Here is a 27,645-nt window from a genome sequence, read left to right as displayed (position 1 = left end):
CCCCCCCCCCCCCCCCCCCCCCCCCCCCCCCCCCCCCCCCCCCCCCCCCCCCCCCCCCCCCCCCTTTTTTTTTCCCCTCCTCCCCCCCCCCCACTTAAATTGTCTTGGATAAATCAAATTGTTTGGAAGTACACGTATGAATATCTAAGGCGTATGTAGGTCAATATGTTGCTCAGACTTTCAAAGCTATTTTCACATGTGAGCAAATGTTAGCATTTCACATTAAACATATGTTTGAAGCTGGCCCGTGACTTGCATAATAAAAGTAAAACATTGAAATTAAAGTGCTTAGTCTAGTCTGTCACAAAAAGTACCCATGTATTGTTGTCTATTCTTTTTAAATAAACCAGCTGACATAATTCCTGTTGGAAGATGCTCTTGATGACTTTTTGAAAAATAACATTTAGTCATGTTCTGAATTTTTTTGTCAGGTGAATGTAAAGCAGTGAAACATTGTGAAGCATATAAACACAGTGAAGCACATAAACGTTGCTCTATTTTCTAGCTACCATGTACTAGGTAACAGGTGCAAAGACTTCGTTGAAGTTTCTTAAAGCTTTCTCTCGTGCTAAAAATTTTTTACTTAACCTTGTAGCTGGTTAAAATAAAGGGGTACTTAACAGTATAATTTTTTTTTATTCAACTGTTTAGAAAGATCTTCCCTTTAAGATGGGGGAACTAGCTACACTGAGGCAGTATAGAGACCCACACTGTGTTCAAACATAAACAGTCCAGGATGAGTAAAGGTGCCTTATCCCAACTTACATATGCTTGCCTTTTTGTTTTTCTTTCTAATATTGAGGCAACACTATTTATAGCTAAGAAGACTCTTGCCATGATGGCTGTGCCATGAGAGAAGGCAACCATCAGATGCATAGCAATAGGAAGCTATTTCTGAAAACAACTGGTTTTGGTTTTGATCACCTGCGATGCACGTCTGCCTTTGTGAATTTTTTTAACTCTGTATGTTGATAAAGGTGTTTGCTGCTTTCCAAGAATGCTAAAATATACTTAAGCAGTTTTGATGCTAGAATTTGTGAAAACTTTATTAAAAAAATATTTGTTTGAAAATACCCTGTCTAGGTGCACAAAGCTTGAAAGTAATTCTTGCGAAGCTTAATGTTGCTCTTAACAGTTTCTCCTTGATGGTAAAGTTTTTATGTAGGGATTTTATTTTTTTACTTGATCATTCTAAGATAGGCAGAATTCTGAAAGGGTTACATAAGAAGCAGCTTATTAACATGGAGATATGTAAGGAATGTCTTTATTATGCACGCCTCTGTCAGCATCAACTGCTAGAATTACAACTGGTAGTTGAGGTGCATCCTTTGACCTGATGGAAGCTTTATATTTTTGCTCAGATTATTTATAAGAACGAAAGTGCTAACCTGAAGTCCCTTAAAAACAATTTATGTAACTTAAAAATGTAAAGAAAGCTTATTATTATAACACTTACAGTATTTATGCAGCACCTAGTACACTATGTAAATTGGCTAGAAACATCTGCATGACTGCATTAAGAGTCATGAATCTATAACTGGGAATTGAGAAGACGTGAAACAAGGCAGTTGCATCTGCAGCTGAACTGTCAAGATATAGGACATAACCTAGTCTGAGGAAGATGAGGACTATTTACAGGTTGATTTGGTGACTTTACGTAATGTGTGATTGCTAACAGCACTTTGTCTATTATAAAATAGAAATAATATTGCTTCAAAATCTGAAAGCATAAAGTAAGTGTCATTTTCCCTCCTACTCATGGTTTCACAGAAGACTCACTTTTTGAAAGCGAGAAGTATGGTTAAAACATATTTTTAAAAAATGCAGTCTTTTGACATACACTGCTGTAGTTAAAATGTGGCACACAAGATGATTTGATTGTTGAAAAGTCAGTTCCACTTGACAGAAAGAATGGCCAGAAAATTTTTTCTTGGGATGAAATTTTCTAGGAAGAATTGAAATTAGAAAGTAGGTGTTAAGAATGCTGTTTGTTCCGTTACTGTGCAGTGTTTCATAATAGCTTTCATTATAAAGCAATGAGGAAAGTTAAGGGTAAATTCCTGTGTGGGAGAAGGAGCATATAGGCTTTCTAATTCTCTTGATATATGCAGCTACGCAGCATGTGGAGCACTGCAGTACACAGTGGTTGTTCTAATGCTTTTTAGCTTGTTGGGAATCTCAACATTTGTCGGGAATCTCAACAGAAGATTTTTTTTTTTAGTATACCTATGTTTGTGTCTGTTTGAGCATGCACATATAACTTGTCAGGAGTTTAAAAGAATACAGTGAAAAACAAGAACAGTATAGGTTATTCACTACTAAGATAGTACTACAAGATAAAAATATTTAGTCACATGTTGGAAAACAGGAAAAGAATGACTATTTACCTTGCAAAGGACATCGTAACTGTCTCCAGGGGTGCCCCCTTTTGTGCTCAGCCTAAGCTGGCCCTTGTTCATCTCTGCAAGCTCGGGGCTAGCTGATGTAATGCCCACTAAGGGCTGCTGCACACACGCCCAAATGCGCAAGAGCTTTGTAATATGTGAACATACTGAACCTGTTGTCTAACATAAAAGATTTGTTTTGTTCAACTTTTGATCTTAAATGTTGAAGCACACAGTTATAAAATAAATCTCATCACTCACCTAAATTACTTCACGGGACAGGACAGCTGGGATGGTGGGATTTTCTGACTTTTTCTTGGGCACCGTTGCTCACTCTCACCCCAGTTGCTGCAGTTCTCTCTGTGAGTCTGTAGATAGCCAGGAAAATCTCCACTGAGGATACTGGGCAGGCACAACGTGTTTCACATTGTAGGATATACTTCCCATTGCAGTGTGTTGTGGTGCCAGGTTGGTGTTAGCATCTGCACCATCTACACTTAGTGCTGGAGTGCAATAAGTCAGAACTGGTTGTAAAGGACTGCTGGGGACGGACACAAGTCTCTCCAAGGTAAGAGCTGCCTTGTAAGCAAATTTTTAGTTAAAAAAAATTGGTTTGGAACTATGTGTTCATTTTAAGAACAGTGACGTCTGCCTATACAAGCATTGTAAAAGTTGTAGTTGGTTGGTATATGTATGAGGGCTGAAAACTTCCTCTGAAAGAGAGATTAAATAAAAAGAGTCATGAGTGAGTTGCTTTTACTGTATTTGGAAGATATAGTTTATACTTATACATAGTTTATACTTGTTTGGTTTTTTCAATCTTTGAGTAGTAGTGAATCTTGAAAGGAATGTGCTGGGCGTGGATTTAAGTTGATTGTGATGATAAGGATTTGGATAGATCCTTTATTTCCACCTTTCAAACAAGTACAACAAAAAGTTCTTTTTCCTGTCCACTTGCTCTCAGTAGATGTAGTTGGCTGCTTAACATCTCTAAAGTTAGTACCGTGGTGTTTCCCAGAGCTTTTGCTATTTATGCAAGCCTATTTTGGTCAGTACTTACTTTATGTTTTTGTTTTGTCAGCAGCCATGCAGCAGGTCCTGGATAACCTTACTGATCTGCCGACATCAACAGGTGCTGAAGAAATAGACCTGATTTTTCTTAAAGGAATTATGGAAAACCCTATTGTAAGATCACTTGCTAAGGTATTTAAACTTGCAGCTTTGAATAGAGTCTGGGAATATTTTAACTCTTAAATTGTTGTGTGAACATTGAGTATGGATTGAGGTATTAACAATGGCTTTTATGTACGGTATGTCTTATTAAAAGACTTGAAGGAGTTCTTGAAGGTGAAGATTTGGTATAATGTAATTTCTGTGCACGCTGATTTATTGTTATATGGAAGAATCTAGAGGAAGAAGAAAAATTCAGAGACTCCAGAAATAATGTGGTAAATTTATTTATGAAGAAAATGTCAAAATACTTGAAATTAGAAGCAGTTGGTTTCAGTATAGTCTCATGACCACTGTTGTGTGCAAAACCCACATGCCTTCTGACTTTTAGCATTTGCGCCAAAGATGAAAAGTGAGAGCAATAACCTTCTTTGCCTCATGGCGTAAACAAGTTTTCTTTTTGTCTTTGGCACAAAATGACTTTCTGGTCAGCCCAGTGAAATATTGTCTCCATGCCCTTTCCTGGATCTCAGAGTAATACTGGGACCTTTGATTGTCAGCTCTCTGAGACATGGGATATCCTTAGTTTTGGTCTTGCATTATGAAAATCTTTTATTTATAGACGGTATATATTTATAAATAAGTAAGATGATATTTACAAAAAATCTTTGGACTCTGTAATTAAAATGTAGTAGGAGATGCAGTCAATATTGCACAGCGCTTATATTCTTTCTTAATTTTACTTCATAGAAATAAGCTCCTTTCATGAGGAAAAAACAGTTAACTTAAATGTAGCTGTCTCTTTAATATGAATAGACATCTGAAAGCAATGCCCTCTGGGCAGGCATGAAATATTCCGTAAAGCTAAAGGATTGTTGTGCAGGGATTTTGCTCAGTATAAAAATCTGGAAAGGAAAACTTCTCATAAGAATTCATATAAGAATTTACTTGTGTTTAACTGTTCAAAAAAATTGGTTGTAAGTGGAAGACATTGCATAGTAATAAACTTAGAAATAATGGATGTGTCTCATCTGCTAGTGAGATGACTGCAGAGGGAAAGATTTGTATACTAAATTTACTAAAGTAAAAGCATTTTCTTACTTAGAGTTGTTTCCAACTTCAGTATCTGCTGCATATGTCATCTTTAATTTAATATTTATCATGAAGAAAATGTTCATTGCAAAGCATTTTTTTCTTATCAAGAATTTGTGCTTTAATGGCCAATTACAATTATGTGGAATTTAATGACTAGCAGATGTAAAAAAGTGCTTTTAAAGGAAACAGACTCTTAACTATAAACTTGCTTTATCTAGAATGCTGAAAGATTTTAATTGTGTTCATATGGCATGACCTCACTCTTCTTTTCTTTTCTAATTATTTTGGAATTAAACCCAAAAACTCAGTCCTAACCAGCAGAGCTAAATAAGGACAAGATCAAAATGACAACACATTTCATGAAGTATATGTAGTTCATATATATCCATTTGTCTCTAAAAATATATAAAACTTGTTTTTCTGTTAGAAGAGCTAGTATTAACAGAATAGGCAATTCTCAGGACCCTGAGATGGTCAGATTATTTAAGCAGATTAATTTCAGACCAAGCCAGAAACATAAAAGCTTTTTCATTTTCCTTTATTAGTCAGTTATTAACACTAATCATTATGTAAAGTATCCCAAAAAGGACAAAAAGAAACTTAGGGAAATGTGCCATGAGCCATACAAGCTTATTTTTTCTTTTCAGTCCTTAAAAAAATGAAGGCAAGCAATAAGCATAGTAGTTAGTTTATAATACTTTGCAATGCAAAGTTTGGCTAATCTTTTAAAATTGCGTTAAGTTCATTTCACACTTCTGTCTAGAATAAAGGCATCAAGGTAGAAATTGCAGATCTTTTTTCAGATAGGGTTCTTTCACTGTACCTTTCCATTCTTCAGTGGGTGGTAGGGGAAATGGGAAGTAACTGTAATCACTGTAAAATGCATTTTCCTGTCATTTTCTGACATTTATGCTCAATCCTAACTAGCCTTTAGAATTATTACGCTTTTTTGAAAACAGTTGTTGAATTTGGAACATGAATGAATTTTACTCAGTTTTGCTACTGAACCGTCTTGACAAAATTCTCTTCTCCTGGTTTGTTAACTATTCTTTTGAACCTCAAAACTTTATCTTCTTTTCTGCAATCACACTATTGCTTTTAGTATTGTAGCATAGCCTACAGCATACCAGGTGAATGCCTAACCCAGACCAAGGAAACATCTTAGGAGTAATCTATAAGCATTGAGTCCAGTATTTAGGATGTCAGATTGTTGGAAGCAAAAGCCTTACTATTTCAACATTTGGCAAGTATAATAAGTATCAAATGAATCAAAAGACTCAATTCAGTATCACTATTTCTGAAATGATTAACTGAACTGAACAAAAAAATAATTGCAATATCTTAAGTTAGCTATTCCTTTTATTTTTTCTTTTCTTTTTTTTTTTTTTAATTATTCATACCACTCCATATCCTGCTACTCCCCAACATATTACAGAGGTTGTTGACTGATAAACTTTCTGTTTCCTGGTATATACATGGCCTTGATTTTGGAGTGAAGGGTGAGGATATTTGTATTTAGATTATACTCTGTGTTAAAGTCAATAGATTTGTGTTTTTATTTTCTGTAAAAGAAGTAAACTTTAAAAGAAAGTTATTGTTTACTGTACGTATCATGTACAAAATAGCATTCCCTTATTAAGGAGAATGTGTGTAGGTGCCAGGCTTCCTATGACTTTGTAATCATGGTCATTTGGTTTGTGTGTGTTGGTGTTGGGGAATGTTTGAAATGTCTTTCTCTATGTTAAGTTAGCTTTTCCAGTGTTTGATCATCAGTCCTGCAGAGATACCATTTTATAGATACGAAGTAGAATTTAATACACAGATGATTTCAGGAAACCCAAGTTTTCTGGTTTTAGCAAAATTGTATTTTAACATCTGTTTTAAAGCACTAATAAGAAAGTAGATGTGTTGTGCATACCTTCAAATTATATATATGGGAAGTATATATAGATGACTCCTGAATATATCTGTTATTTGTTGTGGTTTTACATGCCAAAGCGATTGTTCTTTTCTGAACTTCTTGTTGCTGTGGTGTTGTAAATAACTATTAATTGAGTGCATTGAGAATCTTAGTTATTTTTGGCCTCTTATTCCCTAATTTTATGATACAGCACTGCCTGTAATAAATAAGTAGAGCATTTGGATTTATGAGATGTTTCTCTTGCAGCTCAAAGTTCCTACCTTTCAATGAATTTAAGTATCTGCAGTGTTTAGGAAAGGGTTATGTCTGCAGCAATAGCTCTAGAAAGAGATGAAAAGTTATCACAGAATGGTTGAAGTTGGAAGGTACCTCTGGAGGGCAGCTGGTCCAACCCGCCTGCTCAAGCAGGGTCATCTGGAGATGGTTGCCCAGGACGATGTCCAGACAGCTTTTTAATATCTCCAAGGAGGGAGACTCCAACCTCTCTGGGCAAACTGTGCCAGTGCTCGGTCAGCCTCACAACAAAAAAGTGTTTCCTTATGTTTAGACAGATCCTCCTGTGTTTCAGTCTGTGCCCACTGCCTCTGGTCCTGTCACTGGGCACCACTGAAAAGAGCCTGGCTCCGTCCTTTTTTTCCCCTCCCTCAGGTATTTATACACAGTGATGAGATCCCCCCTGAGCCTTGTCTTCCCGAGGCTAAACAGTCCCAGCTCCCTCAGCCTTTCCTCAAATGTGAGGTACTCCAGTCCCTTCATCATCTTTGTGGCCCTTTGCTGGTCTCTCTCCAGTATGTCCAGAACTGTACACAGTACTCTAGGTGTGGCCTCACCAGTGCTGAATAGAGCTCGACCTTCTAGCAACACTCTTCCTAATGCAGCCCAGGATACAGTTAGCCGCCTTTGCTGCAGACTTTTCTTTAGAATTTCCTTTAGTTATGCAGACTTTCCTTTAGAATTTGCTGTTTTGAAGGTGTTTGAATGAGAGGAGCCTGAGGTAAATGCTTCTCTTGCAGATTTTGTTTTTTTCTGAGCAGATCCCTTAGTTCCTTTTTTGTCCTTCTTCTAGAAGATGTACTTGTGCTGGGTTCTGAAGCAGAAAAGATCTGAGGCGCTGTACTGTTCAGAGAGGACTGTTTGGTGTGTATAGCATAGAGGTTATAGGAAACAAGGACATACAAGCCTCTGACAGGTGCTACTTACAAAGTTTGTTGGGTCATGTAGTTAAGCATGCAAAATCCTTCAGCAGTTCTAAAGATAAAATATACAGATTATACTATATGTAATTTTTCTGGCTTTCCTGCTAAAGGTTGCACCAAGAAATGAATTAAAAGGTTTATAAGTTGGAACTTCTTGAAACTTATTTACAGTATAGTCTCATATATTTAATCTTACAGGCTCACGAGCGACTGGAAGATTCTAAACTTGAGGCTGTCAGTGACAACAATCTGGAGCTGGTGAATGAAATTCTTGAAGACATCAGTCCCTTAATAAATAAAGATGAAAATATTGCAGAATTGGTTGGAATACTCAAGGAGCCTCATTTTCAGGTGCCACCTTTTTACTGTATATTACCAACTTACTGTATCAGTGTCCACATATGGATCTAGAAATAATAATGAAATAAAACCTGAACTGTAGCAAACTTTTAATATGTAGGGTTTTACTCTGAATGAAAGGTAAAGCAGAAGCCACGTGGGGTTAGGAATGAGCACAATTTTATTCTTTGCTATCACCTCAAGAATATCTTCATTTATTGTATTAAAATCCACTTGAGTTTCTGTTATAAATTTTGAACAAACATTTACTTCCTATATGACTTGAGTTTCCATAACAATTCCCTGAAGGCTTCATCCTTAGCATTTCCAGGTGGTCTTAATTCCTGATGCTGACCATTCTGCACTTTGGTTCATATGTCGGCATTCATACTTATGTGTAAGATGTACAGTTTGCAGAGTGAAGGAACGTGATTCTTCTGTGATGTGATCTGCACTGCAGCTTAAGTTGAGACTCTGCATCCCTCTCACTGTTGCTCTGCTACATAAATGAAGTTTTGACATATGCTTGTCAAAAGCAGATGTTTTTCCATAGCTGCCATTCTGTTACTGGCTTCTGTACTGACCCTTGAAGATTAGGGTTTGTAAATCCTTGATAGGTTCTGGACTTTCTAGGCAGGCTTCAGCTGACTTTAGTACTTAGCTACAGGTGTCCTGTAGAATAACATAAGCAAAGCTTTTGCCACAATATAAATGTGCTTCTTTTGGCAGACAGGTGTAGAGTCATAGACATTTTTTGGTTATATGAGTTTAAACACACATTTTTTTTTTTTCTAAATTTTCAGTTATACATTATAAAAACATAGCAGTGAGGTGCATTACTGTTTAACATAGATAAACGCTGGAAATGCTGTCAAGCTGTGGCCTGTTGGAAGAAGGAACACTTTAAGAGCTCAGTTTTTGAGGTAGTAGCTATTCTGAGTGCCGACAGTTCCTCTGCCTCTTCTGAAGAGCAGTATGTTGGCCTCCCTTGTGCTCTTATTTGTCCATGTCCTGGTTTTGGCTGGGATAGAGTTAATTTTCTTTCTAGTGCTGTGTTTTGGATTTAGCATGAGAATAATGTGATAACACACTGATGTTTTAGTTGTTGCTAAGCAGTGTTTATACTAAGTCAAGGACTTTTCAGCTTCCCGTACTCTGCCAGCGAGGAGGTGCACAAGAAGCTGGGAGGGAGTATAGCCAGGACAGCTGACTCAAACTGGCCAAAGGGATATTCCATACCATGTGACGTCATGCTCAGTATATAAGCTGGGGGAGTTGGCCGGGGGGCAGTGATTGCTGCCTGGGGACTGACTGGGCGTCGGTCGGCAGGTGGTGAGCGGTTACATCACCGTTTGTTTTTTGGTCGTGTCCCCCCCCCCCGTTTTTGTTTTTCTCTCTCTCTTCTTGTTTTACATTCCATTACAATTTATTACTGTTATTGTTATTATTCTATTATTTCAAGTATTAAACTGTTCTTATCTCAACCCATGAGTTTTCTTACTTTTGCTCTTCCAATTCTCTCCCCCATCCCACCGGGGGTGGGGAGGGTGAGCGAGCAGCTGTGTGGTGCTCAGTTGGTGACTAGGGTTAAACCACGACGGTCCAGAAGGGCATCATAACTAAAGGATCAAAGACTATTATTTGGAGACTTACTGGTGAATAAACCTTCAAATCAGTCTTTGATCCCTTAGCAGAAATTGGTACTGGAAAAGGAGAGGATGAGTTTGGAGGAATTGGTAGTTACAACGCAAAAAGATTGGAATTGGGGGCCAACTGGTGCAGTGACAGACCTGATCCATTGTGTTAGATAAAGAAACTAAAGCTGACAAATCGAAGAGGATGAATCAAAAGATGAAAAGGACTTGCTGGAGTAGACTGACTCTGAAAGGCACTGTAGCGATGATCTCTGAAGAGAGATGGCAAAGTCCAGAGACCAGCTGGGCAAAGAATCTTCTGCTTCTTTCACTATACTGTTGAGTGAATCATGGGTGTATAAGACAAATAAGCTATTACTAGAGCTCCCTACTTCATTTGCTGCAAAGCCTGGATAGTACAGAAAAAATTAGGTACGAAAGGAAGAGAAAAGACTATTTGATGGTTAAGATAGTTAAATGCTGCCCTGGAGAACTAACCTATCCTTCACTCTGTCAGAATTAGAGTTCATTTAAAAAAAAAATAAAGTCTGAAGCAGCTTTAACTTGTGTTGTTTTTTAAATTTTCTAAGTGCCTGTTGTGAGGCCTTCAGTCGCATTTGCAGAAACAATGAACAGTTTTGGATACTGCGTACAGGCAAAAAGAAGCTAGCTACTTACTTTTTAAAAGTAGATCTGATGTGATTCAGTTTGGAGGCCTAAAATTAGGGTGTATTTTTTGGCCCTTAATTTTGTGCTTCCATTCCCCATCTGGAGGCAGGCAACAAAGACAACTGAGGCCAAAGTAGTAGTATTTTGATTAAGTGTTTTTATTTAACTGATATTGTAGTTATGACCACTCTAGAAGAGCTTCTAGGAAAATTTGCAGACCAAAATGTGAATACAATATTCTTTCTAAGGCTTGGGGAGGCTATATATCTCCCTCTCTGAAAAGGAAACACAAAATTAACTAAATACTCAAGAAATAAGTGCTATCCTTTCTGCCTCATTTGGTGCAAGGAGGCATATTCCAAATTCCGCAAGAAGGGACCCCTAAGGAAGAAAGGAAAAATACAATGTCATTTGTAATTATAGAAAATGTAATTTGCATCCTTTCTCCAGTTCAGTAAATGTGTAAACAAGCCACCTTGACTTGACTCTTGTAGTTTCATGGACACTATTGTGTAACTGTTTTAGAGGCTGATTCTGTACTTTACAAATGAATGGTGCCACTTTATCACAGTGTCATCTTACGGTTGTAACCTACCTTGGCATACAAGTATCAAACGTGGTATACAAGTCATCAGTGCCATAGCTTATTTGAATGTATCATTTAGTGCTGAAACTACCGAGTTACAGAACTTAATTTCTTTCAGACATTTTTACAGAAGATACATTGGGGACGGACTAGCTTACGGAGTACAGGTGCATGTATGGTTACACTATTATGTTTGACTGTCTGTTCCCTCCCTTTTCTCTCTTCTCCTTTCATTCCTTTCTTTTTCTTCCCTTCCACTTTTTACCCCTTTTAGTTTTAACTAAAATTTTCAGTGTTCAAAGTGTGGAAGATACTAAGTTCTTATGAGTTTCACAGTATTGATAGCTGGCCATCAGGCCAGTATGTATTGAAGAGCCAGCTGGCACATGCAGTGCGTAGAAAAGGCTGTAGCAGGTCTTGCCAGACAGTAGCTGGAGAGCAGAAGAGAGGAGTGGTAGGAGATGTTGCCTTGAGGGAAGAGGGAGGAGTTGAAAGTATCGCACCATTGGAGTGGTTAAACATGCAGAAGAATCACTTCTGCTGCTTACGGAAGAACTTGTTCAGTTATTTTCATCTTTCCAAGAATTATGCAAGCCATTCATCCTAAACAGTAGATTCTGCTGGCAATAAAATACTTAATCTGAAAAGTAGCCAATATTTTCTTCTAATAGTTAGTTTTATAATTGCTAATCATATCTTTAAAATGTTTCATTTAGGGAAGTGATCTTAAGTTGCCTCCTAGACAGATGTAATTTATAGGGTTATTTTTCCCACATATTCATGCCTCCTTGCCAGCCCCCCTGATTTCTCTAAGATCTTAAATTATTTCCTCACTTTTCCAGAACAGCCTTTGAAAAATCTCCTCTTTTCACATGTACATTAGGGGCCTTTGCTCCACTTTTTAAGTTCTAATTTTTAAACAGCGTTATCAGAGAAGACTAGCACATATTTAGTGTATAAAAGAGGAATGGGAATATTTTCAGTACTTCTGAGGCCTGAAGCGTTAGGAAAGGAGTCCTAAATTCAAGACCATAGAGTTGTTCTGTTCTTGTGTATACCCCCGACTCCCAGCCCCCAATTTGTAATTTAATTGTTCTATTGGATCACAGTTGGGGAAATAGTTATCATATAGAGCAGGCAATGCTTCATAAATTGTATAGATTGTGCTGAGAATTTTTTTGGGAAAAACAAATTTTGAATTTGAACTTGGCTTCAGCACTGTAGAGAGCCTTGGATGTTTAATGTTTCTTTGTTTACTGAATTTTTAATTACTTTTTAAAATTTTTTTTTAACCTGTCAAATAAGTACAGCCACAGAAAACTACTGTAAAGAAGTCGGTATGTTCTAAGTTTATGGATTACTTTATGACAGTATCTTGCACAAAGGGGCCATACTGTCTGCCACAGGACTGTATGTCCATTGTGCGATGTCTCTTGTGATACACAGAGAGAGTTCTTCTAAATGCCTTATTCCAGCAACATTGCCATTTTTATCATGAGAACCTTTCTACAGTTACCTGGTCGTGGATAGTCAGCTGGTCCTGTTTACATATGCGGTATGGAGGAAACTTTGAACCGCTTTATAGTTGTTGATTATTCAGTCCATGTTGTTTTGCAGACTTTGGCAGTGGTTTTGTAAGTGTTCTAGCACCAGTATGGGAAAGGTCAGATTCCAGTGGAGCTCTGGAGTTGCAGAAGCACAGGATATCACTTCTTCCGATACCGTAAGAAAGAAACAAGTGAATTTCTTGCAACTGTATTTCTCAGATCACTCAACCACATTACTGAAATAAGAAAGTAACTGAGAGCGACATAAAATGTTGGAGAGTAGTCCGACGGTGGATACAGACACATGGCCCCTGTTGCCAGGTGGCTTTGTTTAAGTGTTCTTCAGGACTGTATGCCGTCACCTGGCTGGCTGGAAACAGTCTTGTAAAACTGGTATAGATTCTTGACTTTCAGAACTGAGAGTTAGGTATGGGAAGGTAATAAATTAACTGTGGCTTGTTTTAAGGAAACCAATAAACTACTTTTCTTAAAGAAACCATTTTATAATTGTGGGCAGCAATGTACAGTCCCTGATAGTGCTTCTGTGACTCAGCCATCACGTAAATAGCAGGGAAAAGATTTTGTGATTGAGAGATGGTTAAGTAGCAGTCAAAAGAATTCATGCTTATCCATGAAACTGAGTGAATAAATAGGATCAGAATGTGGATGATGGGATCAGATTTAAGAACTGAAGAATCTTTCAGAGCGTGTTAATTTGCAAAGGATGGCACAGACTGTTTGCTTAGTAGTGTTTTTTGACTGTAGATCATATTATAATCCATAAATTATATGATCGTTAAGGGCAGGGAGCTGTACAAGCATGGTTATTTGTAAGGCTCCATGAGAAATCTAGTGGTTTGTGGCCAGAAAGTTTGGGAACCATTTGTTCTAGCATGTGACCAAAAGAGAAAACTGGTGCATCTGCCTGGTTTTGTCAGTGGTAATGTGTTAAAATGTGTAGTTGATACTAGCTGGTTTCATTTTGGAAATGTAGAAAGATCCAAAAATGTTGCTTGCAAACATTGGGAAACAGAGATCTGTTCTCCTGGTTTCTGGATTGGATGTGCCTTGGATAATGAAGAATTAGAAACTGCTATCATCAGACAGCTGCTTGATTTAAATAAATGATTGTTTTTACTATTTAATTTGATTTGGTTTCTGTCCACAGTATCAAGAGCAGCCACAATAAGCAGCTGTCTTTACAGTCTTAATGGCAGGGACAGAATCAGTGAATTAGAACCTCCTTCTAACTTCAAGTTGAAGTATCAGCAGGGTCATCGTGTAATAGGCAGATTAAAATGACTGTTCAGATTTGTGACACTTTGAGGGCTTGCATGTTGAGCTTAGCACTGAACTAATAGGGTTGCACAACTTTTAGGTTAGAGGTGACTTACAGAAGAATGGAGCAGGCTGCATAGCAAAATTGTTAAATTTGCTTAAATGTCACCTGCTCACCAGCTCTACTTTCTAGTAGTTTGCTGTCTTCCTCTGGCATGTGCGTGTCACTGCCAATGATAATCCCTATGATGTCCTGTCCTCGGTGTCTTCTCTTTAGCTACTTATTTGACACCAGTCAGTGATCTAACTTAAGACCATATCTCATGAGGTCGCTGTTTGAAACAAAGCTATGTTGGTTGGGGCCTAGTAGGCATTTCCTCTACTTGCTTTTTTTCCCCTTCCTGTATGTGTCAGTGAGACTCTGCTACAGGCTGCTTTATCTTGAACTACTATATATGGTGGTTACAGGGTGTCCCTTTTCCTCTTTAAGATGGAAAGTCTCCATTGTCTAATTTCCCAAGTTTGATCTTTTTTTACCTGTATGTATTGTCTTAGAAATACTTTCTTTAAATCTTAAAGTATCTTTTACAAGAAAATTAAGTCTAAATTGCATTGTCTTCCAAAGATGATTATATTTATTTGTGTCTCTTCCTTTTGGTTTGTACTTACGCATGTGGACTGGTGAAACACCATTAACTATAAGGTCTGAGTTCTTGTCTTCCAAAAAGTGAATTCTGTCAATTTGGATTCATTTGGTGCTAGAATTCTGCCTTGGCTTTCTGCAAGCAGAAAGCACTCATTCTGCAGATTGCTAGAAATCCTTGCATACCTGTAATTATCTTTAATTTACAGTTACTTCCAAATTACTGTGGAGGAAAATTTTATTACATTAGACGCAAGTATCTAAAGATGAGTTATCTTCATTTTTTTTGCAGTGGGTTGTTCGTTTACTTTAAACATTTGCTCAGATATTGTCTCATGAGGTGAAAGACTATTTTAGGTGCTCCTTTTTCCATCGTCTTCCCTGCAAGTTCACATATTCCTCCCAAATTCATTACATTTCTCCTGTACCTCCTTAAGAAGAAGCATTTGTATTTACAAAAGAGAGCATATTTGCTGAGACAGTAGGCTTATCAGGCCATGTGAGCACTTGTATTTCATACAAACATGAAAGTGAATTTTTGCTCCATTCCATGTGAGTAAGAGTGTTAATATCTGGTCCCAAAAGGGCAGTTTCAGTGGTTATTCAGCACTAAATCCTTTTGCAAATGGTTATTTCATGATTTAAAAAAGGCTTTTTCTGTTTCTTTACAGTCACTCTTGGAAGCACATGATATTGTGGCTTCAAAATGTTACGATTCCCCTCCTTCTAGCCCAGAAGTCAATAATTCTTCAGTTAACAACCAGATCATTCCAGTAGATGCTATTCGTATTCTTGGAATTCACAAAAGAGCAGGAGAACCACTGGTAAGTAAGTGAAGATGAGTGTGTCTTTAATTTAAAGTGCGAGTGAAAGCATTTGCATGTGCCTAATGTCTTGCATTACGTTTTAATTCTTTTCATTATTATGTTGTGTAATTTAATGAGTGATAGGATCAGTATTGAGAGGTTGAAATAAGAATATATTTGTGTGTTCTCCATCCCGTTCTCTTTAAGAAATTATGGGATAATGAATAGGCAGTCACTAGGCTGAATGACTTGCTAGCATAACTGACTAACACAACATCTGTTTAGTCCTGATACAAAATGACAGGATTGCATGCAATCAAGAACAAGACAGTCATTGTTTGGTCATATGAAAACCTTGTCTGAAAGCACTTTTGTGTCACCTGATGCTTATCTGTTTATTAGGAACTCTTACACTGTAGTAACTATTACTGTCTCTTTTCATTGGGGTAGATAGAATATCCCATAGCTGTATTATTTTTGCTTGAGGTAATGGTAAAATGAAATTGAAATTCAAACAACGGTAAACTAGGTGTCACATACCTCTTTCAGGGTGTTACGTTTAGAGTTGAGAACAATGATCTGGTAATAGCACGAATTCTTCATGGAGGAATGATAGATCGACAAGGTCTTCTGCATGTAGGTGACATTATTAAAGAGGTGAATGGCCATGAGGTTGGAAATAATCCAAAAGAATTGCAGGAACTGCTGAAGAATATTAGTGGCAGCGTCACTCTGAAGATTCTCCCCAGCTACAGAGACACTGTTCTTCCTCAACAGGTCAGTAGCACATTTCTAACAGTTCTGTCAAAAGAACTTCTGCTTGGTACTTCATCGCATAAGATTATTTTAAGATTTTGGATTAGACATGTTTTGATTATTTTGTGTATTTAATGTTAGAAGGAAGGCTAAAATGTAGATGCCTGTATTTACCTTTAAGTACGTTTTGGAAATGGGTTTATTCAGTAGATTAATACCACACCTAGTATGCCTGCCTAAAAAATTATAATTAGTATCAAAGATTGATAAGCATTTGTATACTACATATAAAGCATGTTTCTTTGACATCCAGTGACCTCAGATGACCTAGCTACAATCACACTAAACTGCAGTGAACTGCATGTGTTTGTAACATGGTCAGTGTCCAAGTAATCTGTTTTAGAGGATTCAGAAACACACTGAATTCAACAGATAAGCTTGAACTCACTGACCTAAGTAGGAACTTGGATGGTGGCTATTCCTTATCCTGTTGTTGTTGCTGTAGGCTGTCAATTTCTCCACCGCTGAAGTAACTTGTTGCTCTAAATCAGTGCATTTGAAATGTCTTGTAAGACACTCCTTCAGGTAGTGGGTCTTAACGCCCGTGACTATAATAGACTATGCGTACATTGAGTAGATGCTGAGGGAATGTGCTGTATTTGAGGCAGGTGCACTGCTTCCTTTGCTCCCCAACCTGGTAGAAAAAAGTCAAAGATGTTTCCAGTCTACTGATGCAACTTATTGTTTCTTCCCCTGCATCAAATTTGAGTCTTAAGCCGTCACATGTCTTGTTTGTTTTAAAACATTGAGTTCATGGCAAAATTAATTCTTAAGATTCCGCAAGCCTTGAATGCAGTGCTCACGTTCTGAGAATTTTTTATATTTTTAAGTAATTTAAAGTCAGAATACTAATTGAGTTGTATATACTGAAAGGCAAAAATGAGTGTTTTGTAATACATTGTCCAAACAGAACAGTTGGCTTTTTATTTTTATCGTGAAGCTCCTTCAGCCAAGGTTTGCACTGCTGATTATTTCTACTCTCTCAGCTGGTATTTGTCAGTTTTTTTCCATAGATTGTATTTTACTTGCCAAATGCAAGTTGTCAAACTTTTCGTGTCACACTTTTTATGCTGTAGGTAAAGACATTACTTCAGTTTGACAGATAAATTAGTAAAAATGTGTTTTATAATGTTTAAGCTTTGTAAATTTTTACACATTTCAGATTTTTGTGAAGTGTCATTTTGATTATAATCCATATAACGACAATCTCATCCCATGCAAAGAAGCAGGTTTGAAATTTTCTAAAGGAGAAATTCTTCAGATTGTAAACCGGGAAGATCCAAATTGGTGGCAGGTTGGTAAAAAGATTAAAAATATAAAATAAAATCCGAAAAGCCTCACTAGTTGCCTTAATAATAAACTCTTTAAATTATGATCTCCTTCCATTTAACAGCAGATATAAGAAAAAATATTTACACTGCAATCCAATTTCAAGCTAATACCAAGATATTAACAATTGAAATACTAGAGAAAGTTGAATGGTATAAATTGTATGTGTAACACTCATTTTGCTATTACTACTGTTTATTTGTCTTTGTTCTTGTATCGTAAGCCTAGACATTCCAAAATCAGTTTAAGTGGACAACTTCTAGCAGAAACTCTTAGGTTGACTATGTTAACTGTGGTAAGTCTTCCCTGACAGCGACTGTGGAAGAAGTGGACCCCTTCCTGAGTGCTCAGAGTTGAGGAGGGAGAGGGAAATTAACCCTGTGGATTTGAAGAGGGGTGAGAATAGCTATTTGGAGAAGCTGTATCTTTTATTTCCACAGTGGTGGTCGATGTCTGTGAGCTGTAACATGCATGTTCATAATCAAAGTGTTTGGCACTATTTCAAATATTAACAGTTTATCCTGCTTTAAGGTCGTATTTCTACATTCAGTCCTTCAGTAGAAATGTAATCCAGGGCTTATGTTATTTTTATTTTTTCAAGACACTATACACACAATTAAACATCATCAGTGCCTTTGAAAGTGGGATGAGTGAACCTTCAAGACACTTTCCTCAACTGAGATACTCAAAATTGCAAGTAGCGGTGGGATCTAGGAAAGTGTTTGGCACTATTTCAAATATTAACAGTTTATCCTGCTTTAAGGTCGTATTTCTACATTCAGTCCTTCAGTAGAAATGTAATCCAGGGCTTATGTTATTTTTATTTTTTCAAGACACTATACACACAATTAAACATCATCAGTGCCTTTGAAAGTGGGATGAGTGAACCTTCAAGACACTTTTCTCAACTGAGATACTCAAAATTGCAAGTAGCGGTAGCGATCTAGGCAAAGAGTTTAGCATTATTAATTTCCCTTTCCACTCCTAAATTGCTCACCCTTTGCTAGATAACAAGCAATAGTAAGCCAAACGTTACTTGAGAGCAATGTATGTATGACTTCTTTAAAAGCAACAAAAATATTTGAATATACATCAACAACTGTTGCTGAATTCTGTTGCTTGTCAGTGACAGTAATAACAAAAAGAGAGAGAATAAAAAGTGTGAGGGAAGGCAGAAAATTTAGTTAATTAGTTTCAGACGTTAGACACTCCAAAACTCCGGAGTAGTTTGACGTTTAGCTTACATGCTGTCTTCTCTATTGCTTTTCAAATTCTGCAGCTTGTAACTTGTGGGAGTCCAGGAGAAATAAATGCTAAATCTTAAACACTCGATCAGTGGTAAAAATGAAATGCATTAAACCAGCACAGTGTGTTGCAAGTGTTGCTATGCAGATCATGCCACTGTTAGTTTTCCCTTGTGCTTTCTAGAAGCGCTAGCCTGTAATTGAAAACTTGCTAACTGTAAAAAATCAGTTAGTCATAGGTAAAAGCATACAAGTTGGAAAGCAAACAGTTCCTGTTAGCAAGAGACAGGCAGATCGGTTATGGAGAAGAAAAGTGTAACATTTTGCAATTGTGTGTTTGTATGTGTTAAGCTTGCTGAGAATTGAGCTTGCCATGAAATTACTTTATGGAGTATCTTAGCCAAACATTCATTACCAGGAATACTTCAGTTACTAAGATTTTAAATCTGTAGTTACTTAGTGCAGAAAGCTTGAAGGCATGATTAGGCATGTGTTAATGGCATTCACTTTTTGTGAAATGAGAGTTAATAAGCTGCACTGGAACCTGTTTGGAGCAGCTCAAGAATACAAAATAAGTGTACTTGTGTACTAGAAAGTCTCGAGTTTTGTCACTTGAGAGTTCAATGTCTGGAGCCATAGAATTCCATTTAGGATTTTGATGCCAAAAGTTTATGGCTATGGGAGCTTACTAACTTAATGGCAACCAGTTATGAAACTTCTATCTATTTTATTAAAGTTTCCTGAATTTTAATACTCAATGGCAAGACACAGTTACTGTAAGACAGAATTTTAATATCCACATCTGAGTTTGAATTTCCAAGTCTCGGTAGTAAATGTATCGATACTCACCATTGAGAAACTCTGGCAGTGTGAAAGTCAGTCAATACCATATCGATGAGAAAAATGCTTCTCACAAGTTACCTATGACTTTTATTTTTTCTTTTTCCAGGCTAGTCATGTCAAAGAAGGAGGAAGTGCAGGGCTTATTCCTAGCCAGTTCCTGGAAGAGAAGAGAAAGGCCTTTGTTAGGAGGGACTGGGACAACTCAGGTGAGATTTAATGAATTTCAGGAACAGATTTTGCTCTGACTCCATTTGTTTTGCTTTTCCTGCCTTCATAGATACTCAAAAACTGCTGTGTGAGAATACACAGAATATTGCAAAATGCTAATTATTGTATTTTGGCTTTGACTAAAGGACAAAGGCTAAAGTCTGTCTTTAGTCTTCATAGATACATGAATCAGTTTTGCCACCTGCTGATGAAAAGCTAAATGAGGTGGGAAGGGCATAAGAATTAGCTCTTTTTTTTTTTTTTTAATTGTGTTTTTATAGTATGCACTGAAAGTTAATAAATTAAACATGTTTAATGGATTTTTCTGCTGCTTTATACAAAGCTTTCTAGGAAAATTATTTTTTTTCTCTGTGTTCGGTTTTTACTATGCCATTTGATGTGTATGAAAATAGATGTGATCTCCTGCCCTAGAATATATAAAATTCTAAAATAGTCCTTGTAAATTTAATTAATCTAAACTTGCATATGTTCATGTAAATAAGCTTTGGGAAAACACATTTAACAAAAATGATGAGTTTGTCTCAATTTTTATTTCTAGGGCCTTTCTGCGGAACCATAAGCAGCAAAAAAAAGAAAAAGATGATGTATCTCACTACAAGAAACGCAGGTATCTCTTATGGATCAAATGTTCTCTAGGCTTCTAAACTTGCAGAGTCTAGTGTATCCAAAGCTGAAAGATTTGCAGTAAAATATTTGATTATAAATTTGATAGATCAGACAGTTCTTCTGGTTTAAAAGCAACAGTGACCAGTGAAGATATGGTGGTGCTGAGTACATCTTCGGTGGGTGGAAGTCAGAGAAGAACTTTGTGTTAAAAGAGAAAAAAAGTGAAAGCTTTGTTGCCAGCAGTTTGAGGGATATCTCTACTCAGCACTGGTGGGGCCACACCTGAAGGGTACTGGGCTGCTCCCCAGTGCAAGAGAGATACGGACATACGAAGATGATGGACTGGAGCATCTCTCCTATGAGGAAAGGCTGAGAGAGCTGGGACTGTTCAGCCTGGAGAAGAGAAGGCTCAGGGGGGATCTCATCAATGTTATGAATACCCTGAACATCAGGAAGCACTTTTTCCACTGTGAGGGTGACTGAGCACTGGCGCAGTTTGCCCAGAGAGGTTGTGGAGTCTCCCTCCTTGAAGATATTCAACAGCCGTTTGGACATGGCCCTGAGCAACCATCTCCAGGCGGCCCTGGCTGAGCAGGAGGGTTGGACCAGATGACCTCCAGAGGCGCCTTCCAACCTCAACCATTCTGGGATTCTGTGAAAACTCACTAATTGTTAATCACAGTTTTCCCATTCTGATCAATCTTGAATTTTCTCCTTGGAAGTAAAGGTAATAATCTGACCTTATGCTGTCCATGAAGGGGTAACTATTTTATTCCCATACCAATTTAAAGCAAGAAAGCTTGTATCAGACTTAATGCCCTTTGAGTACTATTTATATTCATATGTGGTCTGTTGATACATAGCAGGACTGCCTACGGTTTTTTTTCTTACTGTACTGACTGTGTATTAACTATTTTTTGTACACTTTTCAATGTAGAATTTGATCGTCATGAAATCCAGATCTATGAGGAAGTAGCCAAAATGCCTCCTTTTCAGAGGAAAACACTGGTCTTAATTGGGGCCCAAGGAGTGGGGCGAAGAAGTTTGAAGAACAGGTTCATAGTACTGAATCCTACTAGGTTTGGAACTACAGTGCCATGTAAGTTGTCAGCATTCCTATTGTAATATCATACTTTGAGTCTCTGATTATCTGGAAAATACCTGATGTTTATCGCAGTGATTTAGGGTAGGAGTAATTTTATCAGAGTATAAAAATTGTATAGGATGGGAAAACAAAAGGTTCTTCATCTTCTCAGACAACTGGACTAACATATGATGACAGTGAAAATATTTGTAACTAGCAGTTAAATGTTACTGATGCTGCAGAAAAACAATTTTTGTATGTGCAGTATTTCAGTCTGTTAGGTTTCTTCAGTGTCGGTCACCATCAGTTACTGAAGGGATTCTCAAAGTTCCTAGTAGACTTTTGTAATGAACAGCCAATAGAGTTTCTCAGGTCTGCCGTTTATTTTTCCATCTTTAGAAGCACCATAGGCATTATAAATTGTTACTTTAGTATTAGAAATGTAGGGAAAAGCAACAAACTTCCAATAAAACTGGTGTTTGTGATCTCCAAGATTTGTATGATAATCTGATATTTTAATACATCTAGCCTCAAGCCCATGATCTTTCTTTTTTTCTCCCTATCAACTTCAGAAAAAAACCTCCTCCCTTACGGAAGTATTGTTTTCTTGCCTTCCTTCCAGATAGTCACTTTGCTCATTCACAAGATCTTTATTTTTTTTTAACTGTCCCCTCCTGTTTGACTGCTGACCAGAGAAGTCCACCCTAGCTACGTTATTATTCTCCTCACCAAGTGGTAGTATGGCACCAAGTGGTGATACAAGTATTACCAAACGGATCCATTCACTGTTATGTTTAATATATTCTAGAGTTCAAATCTAATTAAATGCAAGTAGTGGGCAGGTAATATGGTGATAGGACGGCAAAGTCAGTAATAATCTGATATTTCATTTTGTTTTATTTTCACTTTCTTGCTTAAATAATGTCTGTACTGCACAGTGTAGCCAACACCCAAGATGGCTGCCAATGTTTTACTTAATATTGGCTTTAATCTCTCTGCAGTGAATTTACCTTGCTTTAAAGGGTAAGTTGTCCTGGAAAGCAGCATTAGCTGGCCTCCACTAAGATTCTGCTACGGTGGCTCGGCTTCTTCTGACATTTAGGCTAACTTTCTTTATAGGTAGCTCAGGTAATTCTGCCCTGAATAACAGGGCAAATACAGTGAGCAAAGTATGTGCTAAGGTTTGGGGGGCAGGGCCGGGCAGGGCAGATTCTGATGTGTGCTCAGTTATTTTCAGAAGTACATTTGACATTTGAGAGTTAAATTTCCATTTGATTTCCAAGTCATTTAAATAATTATTTTATTAAGTGGATAATTAAAAAGATGAGATGAATGAGTGTTGTGCATGGTATGAAGGAGTAATACAAAGTAAATAAGCAAATGGGTGGGTAAGCAACATACAGGAAAATAAAGGGAACAGGAGCGGCTGTGCTCAGTTTTGAAACTTACATTAGAAAAATTAATTAGTCTAATTAATTAATTAATATGGAACAATTATAATTGTATATTAATGTGTATTATACTCTCCCTAACCTAATAGGCAGTCCAGTCTCATATTTGTATTCCAAATATAAAAAGAAAACACTCCATTTATATTTTAAATTTTTTTGTTTAGTTACTTCACGAAAGCCAAGGGATGATGAAAAGGATGGGCAAGCGTACAGATTTGTGTCACGAGCTGAAATGGAGATGGATATTAAAGCTGGCAGATATTTAGAGCATGGAGAATATGAAGGAAATCTCTACGGCACCAAAATTGATTCCATCCTTGAAGTTGTTCAGACAGGAAGGACCTGCATCTTGGATGTGAATCCACAGGTATATCATTTACAGTGTTACACTACAAGTGTAGGAGTATAATGTTGAAGAGCTATGCCTTTAAATTTGAAGGCTTCTTATCTGGTTTAAAGATTACAATATCAACTGTATTCTTGCATTTGTGGCACTTAGTTGGAATGAGTTAGAAAGGTGGGAAAAAACCCAACTTAGATTCTGCATGGAAGAGGAGTCTTGCAGAGTAGTAAATAATCTTCTTAGCCAAGGAAAGAATGATGTTGAGCATTTCAAAAGGCAGCGTAGGAGTTTCTAAAATAGAAATAAGAATCTTTGCTTCTGTGTTTCTGCCCGTGGTAACAGACGAGTTTTGCAGTGCCCCTTAAGTAATGGGGACATGTGGTGAGTCATTCTCAAACTTAGGAGTTTTTTTTCTTTTGCTTTGCTTCTAGGCCCTGAAAATACTGAGGACTTCAGAATTCATGCCCTATGTAGTGTTTATTGCTGCTCCAGAGTTGGAGACTTTGCGTGCTATGCACAAGGCTGTGGTAGATGCTGGAATTACAACCAAACTTCTCACTGTAAGCAGATTATGTCATACTTAGTTTACTTTGAACAGGTTGTTCTTAGATTTTATTTTTTTTTTAACCTTTCATTTTAGATGGAATTTGTTCTGAAAGTAATGTCTCTAAGAAAAGTTAGGCAAGGCTTTTGCTGATTACTTAGTGTTAATCAAATACTATGTATAAGGCAGATTGCTTCTTTCTTAAAAATAGACCTCTTACAGAGAAGTGTTGATTACAAAAATTACTTGTAATGTGTTCTTTGGGAAGTATCACCCTTGATTATTTGCAGCAAATGGTAGTAGAGATCTGATGGTGGGAATTGTTCTTTTATGTAAATGTCTTTACTTCACTTTCCCCATCTCTCCCCCCAAAAAGTTTTGTTCAGGTTTGTCTTATAATATAGGTGTGCTTTAAAAATGGAATCTGTAATCCTTCAGAAAGATATTGCAGCCTGCATAAAAAAAAAAAAACCCAACACAACCAACCAACCAACAACAGACTGCCACTAGGCCTTGTTTCCAGTGCTGCAGCGGCACATGCTGCACTGAGAATGGCTGGGGGCTGCCAGAATAAGAAGTGTTGAATAGCTTCTCTTCCCCTTAAGTTCCTTGGATTTGTCATGTAAAGCAAAGTGGCACATTTTATTCATTAGATCTTCTCTCCTTTTCTGAGACCCAGCGTGTAGCAGAGGGAAATGAGACATGCTTCCTCCAAGGCAGCAAATTATAAATATTCTGTATGGGCACGAACTTTCCCAGCTGCAGGACCAAAGCAAAAAAAGCCAGATTGAGCAGTTAAGAAAACTATCCTCTGTGTTCAGCAGCACAACTTCCCCATCTGAGAAAAGCATGGTTTGCTGACAACTCACAACGATGCTGCTGCAGCTTAGATAGTAGCAATACCTTGCATAATGCTGACAGGGCATTCAAAGCAGTAAAATGGGAGACGGGTTAATTTCCACTAAATGAATATGGGATTTTTAGTCTTTTTTTTTCTTTTCAAACCTGTGAGATCCCATTCTCTTAACTACATGAGAGACTGTCCAGTCCTAGTCCTGGATTCTGGTTATTATAGATTCTAGTATCTCTGTGGGTGCTCTGCCTTTCCCCCTACCTGCCCCAAATGAACCCTGAATTTTGCGATGCATATACAAGAAGGCAAGGTTAAAACTGTCCAGACAAATATAAAAATAATTTCCTGCACTTCCTAGTATTCGATTCCCTAAGTGACATCCTTGCCTTTGTTTTACTTGTCCTTATGAATAATAAAGAGGATAGTTACATTTAAAATCTACATTTATATATCTTAATGGATTCTAAATCATATCTGTGCACGTGTATATAAAAAGTAGGATTTCCCATTTCATATTCTTGTACTTCCTGAACAAATGAAAAACAAATGTTGTTTAAAGTATTATGTTCTGCTTGCTAGTGGGTCGGTCTACATTATTTCTAGCATCCTAAGCCATTCCATTGCAAAAATTCTGGCTCTTGTGGTGCTACATTTGCTTGTCTCCTTCATTTACTTTTTTCATTTTGGCTTTTGCATTTACAACTGTATCAGGACTTGAAAATACTAAAATAAATATTGTCAAGGGGACAAATCTCATAACTGCTTCCAAAAAAATTGCTTTTGTGCAAAAGTGGAGGGGAATTTTCTAAGAATGTAGGACTAATGAAACATAAAAAAATGCTCAGTGGCAGCACTTCGTGAAGGCTTCATAATGTAGGAATATAAATTTCCTGCATATTTTGCAGCTCACATCAGAACTAAAATAATGCAGCAGTAGTTTACAAATGAGGAACTGATGTCAGGTGAGCAAGGCTGAAATGTAGCCTCTAAAAGCACTAAGGTATTCTAGAGCTTTAGTCTACTGGAAATGTATCTTTCATTGTCTTTCATTTCCTATAAATTTAAATTCTTGGATTTTTTTGGTGCTTTCTGTGGAAATAAAAAAGGGCACAAACATATTTACACAACTGATTGACTCAGTCATTCCTAAAGGATTAATTTTGTTCTGATCGGATCGTCAGTTGCACGTGCAAAATAATTAACTGCCCATTGTGCATACCAGCCCAAGTTCATGTGCTTCTATTGACTTTCTTAAAAATTGCAAGATTTGCAAACATTTGGTTGCCATATTTAACGTTACTGGCACAGCTCGTAACATTTTCAGCCCTTTCAATGCATTTTAGCTTAAGTAATACTATAAATGAAAACTATCATCATTTTTTTAAAACATATTCAGTATTAGCTTTAAATAGTTAGTTGCAGGATGTAACGAAGGGCTACTTCTTCTGTATTTATAAGGATTTGCCAAGTCTTATGTTCTTAGTAATCTTTAAAACCTCTTCAACAGGACACCGATTTGAAAAAAACAGTGGATGAAAGCGCACGGATCCAGAGAGCATACAACCACTATTTTGATCTGACCATTGTAAATGACAACCTGGACAAAGCCTTCGAGAAGCTACAGACTGCTATCGAGAGACTGAGGCTGGAACCGCAGTGGGTCCCAATTAGCTGGGTATATTGAGATTTCTCAAGAGGGGCTTAAGTAACAAATAAAATCAACTGCAGTGAATATGCTAACGTGACGTTGTGTAGATACCGATGATAACCTGCAGCACCTGTGCATTTTTACTCTCTGTATATTCAAAAGTACACTATTCTGAATTTTTATAAAAATGTTGAAGGGAAAGTGTACTTAAATATGTAATTTATTTTAATTTTTCTAACTTTTTACAGATAACCTTTCTATTCATATCACATGAAGGAAATGCGTTTAAGCATTTTTATATGTTTTGATTTAGTACCTTTGCCTTTTTCATCTGAGAAACTTTCAGTCATTCACTTCAACATTTACATCTTGGTCTTACATTTTCACTGTGATTAAAAAGAGGATACTTGAAACAATTTTTGTAAAACTTGTTAACGTCAGTGTTTAACCGGTCAAAAGTCTATAGCTCTTATTAGGGAAGAACACTAATTTCTTTGGTGTTTTTTTTTTTCTTCCTTAAAAAAATAGTAATTTCATGGGAGCAGAATTTTAAATATTAAAAGCAGCGACCAACACAGCTCCATTGCTCCAGCTTCTTTCGGCTTAATGTTGGTGCATTCTTGATGTTTCACAAATTCTTGATGTCTCTTGATTTAGCCAACTGTTGTGTAGGTTTCCTTCCTTATACGTGTCTCTTGAAATAACGTAAAGCAACACCTTGCAAGCTGCTTATTAGGCTGTTCTTGGGGGCCAACCTGTTAGCCCATTGTGGTTGAAATCCTGACGTTAGAAGCTTGTACACAAGGTAATTCAGTGCAATTTGAATAATGGTGAAGTAGCCTGGGAGAGAACCTGATAACGTGGAGCCTTGTAGAGTGACGCTTAATGTTTAGGACTATTTATTCACACTTGTGAAAACACATTGCTTAAAAAAAAAAAAAAAAAAAAAAGGCGTTTTCTTTTCTTAGGACATTGTTTGGTATTTGTATAGTGATCTGTGGCTTAATTTCCTGTGAGATCTAGCTGGGTTCTATATTATCTTTTTGAATATTTGTGTGTGATCAACTGCTGTATTTTTATGAGTGTGATGTAATGGAATTTCTGTGCTTTTTGTTACATTGTTTTTAATTGCATTTTTCATTAGATAGCTTGTGAATTGGAGGCTTACTGCTAAAAAGCAATGTTGTTTATACCTTTTCATTTTACAACATACTTCCTTTTGTTTAGTGATAGTTCTCCCCTTAGTAGGCTCATTGATATGATCCGTATTAGGTTCAAGTTCATCGATCAAAACTTATGCTGATGTAAATTTCTGCTTAACAAGAACAAAATGAAAATATAGCTTGTCGCTAAGGCTAGCTCTTTTTGTGACCATATTTTATATTACA

The 27,645-nt window shown here is 37.1% G+C and overlaps 1 protein-coding gene across 1 annotated transcript in view; it reads left to right on the top strand.

Moving 5' to 3' along the window:
• The window catches only part of MPP6 (membrane palmitoylated protein 6), a 45,927-nt gene extending 18,739 nt beyond the window's left edge, over window positions 1-27,188 (top strand). The window contains exons 2-12 of the mRNA XM_009282042.2: window positions 3,469-3,587; window positions 7,965-8,117; window positions 15,134-15,286; window positions 15,818-16,045; window positions 17,247-17,378; window positions 19,607-19,706; window positions 20,267-20,335; window positions 21,272-21,433; window positions 23,034-23,236; window positions 23,644-23,772; window positions 26,117-27,188. Coding sequence (XP_009280317.1) covers window positions 3,471-3,587; window positions 7,965-8,117; window positions 15,134-15,286; window positions 15,818-16,045; window positions 17,247-17,378; window positions 19,607-19,706; window positions 20,267-20,335; window positions 21,272-21,433; window positions 23,034-23,236; window positions 23,644-23,772; window positions 26,117-26,293 — 1,623 coding nt within the window. The 5' untranslated portion in view covers window positions 3,469-3,470 and the 3' untranslated portion in view covers window positions 26,294-27,188. The remainder of the gene's footprint in view (window positions 1-3,468; window positions 3,588-7,964; window positions 8,118-15,133; window positions 15,287-15,817; window positions 16,046-17,246; window positions 17,379-19,606; window positions 19,707-20,266; window positions 20,336-21,271; window positions 21,434-23,033; window positions 23,237-23,643; window positions 23,773-26,116) is intronic.
• Window positions 27,189-27,645: the final 457 nt, after the last annotated feature.

This window comes from Aptenodytes forsteri, unplaced genomic scaffold (genome assembly GCF_000699145.1).
Source record: "Aptenodytes forsteri isolate BGI_AS27 unplaced genomic scaffold, ASM69914v1 Scaffold164, whole genome shotgun sequence".
Lineage (NCBI taxonomy): Eukaryota > Metazoa > Chordata > Aves > Sphenisciformes > Spheniscidae > Aptenodytes > Aptenodytes forsteri.
Note: the sequence above shows the minus strand (reverse complement) of the source record. Positions and strands in the feature narration are given on the sequence as shown.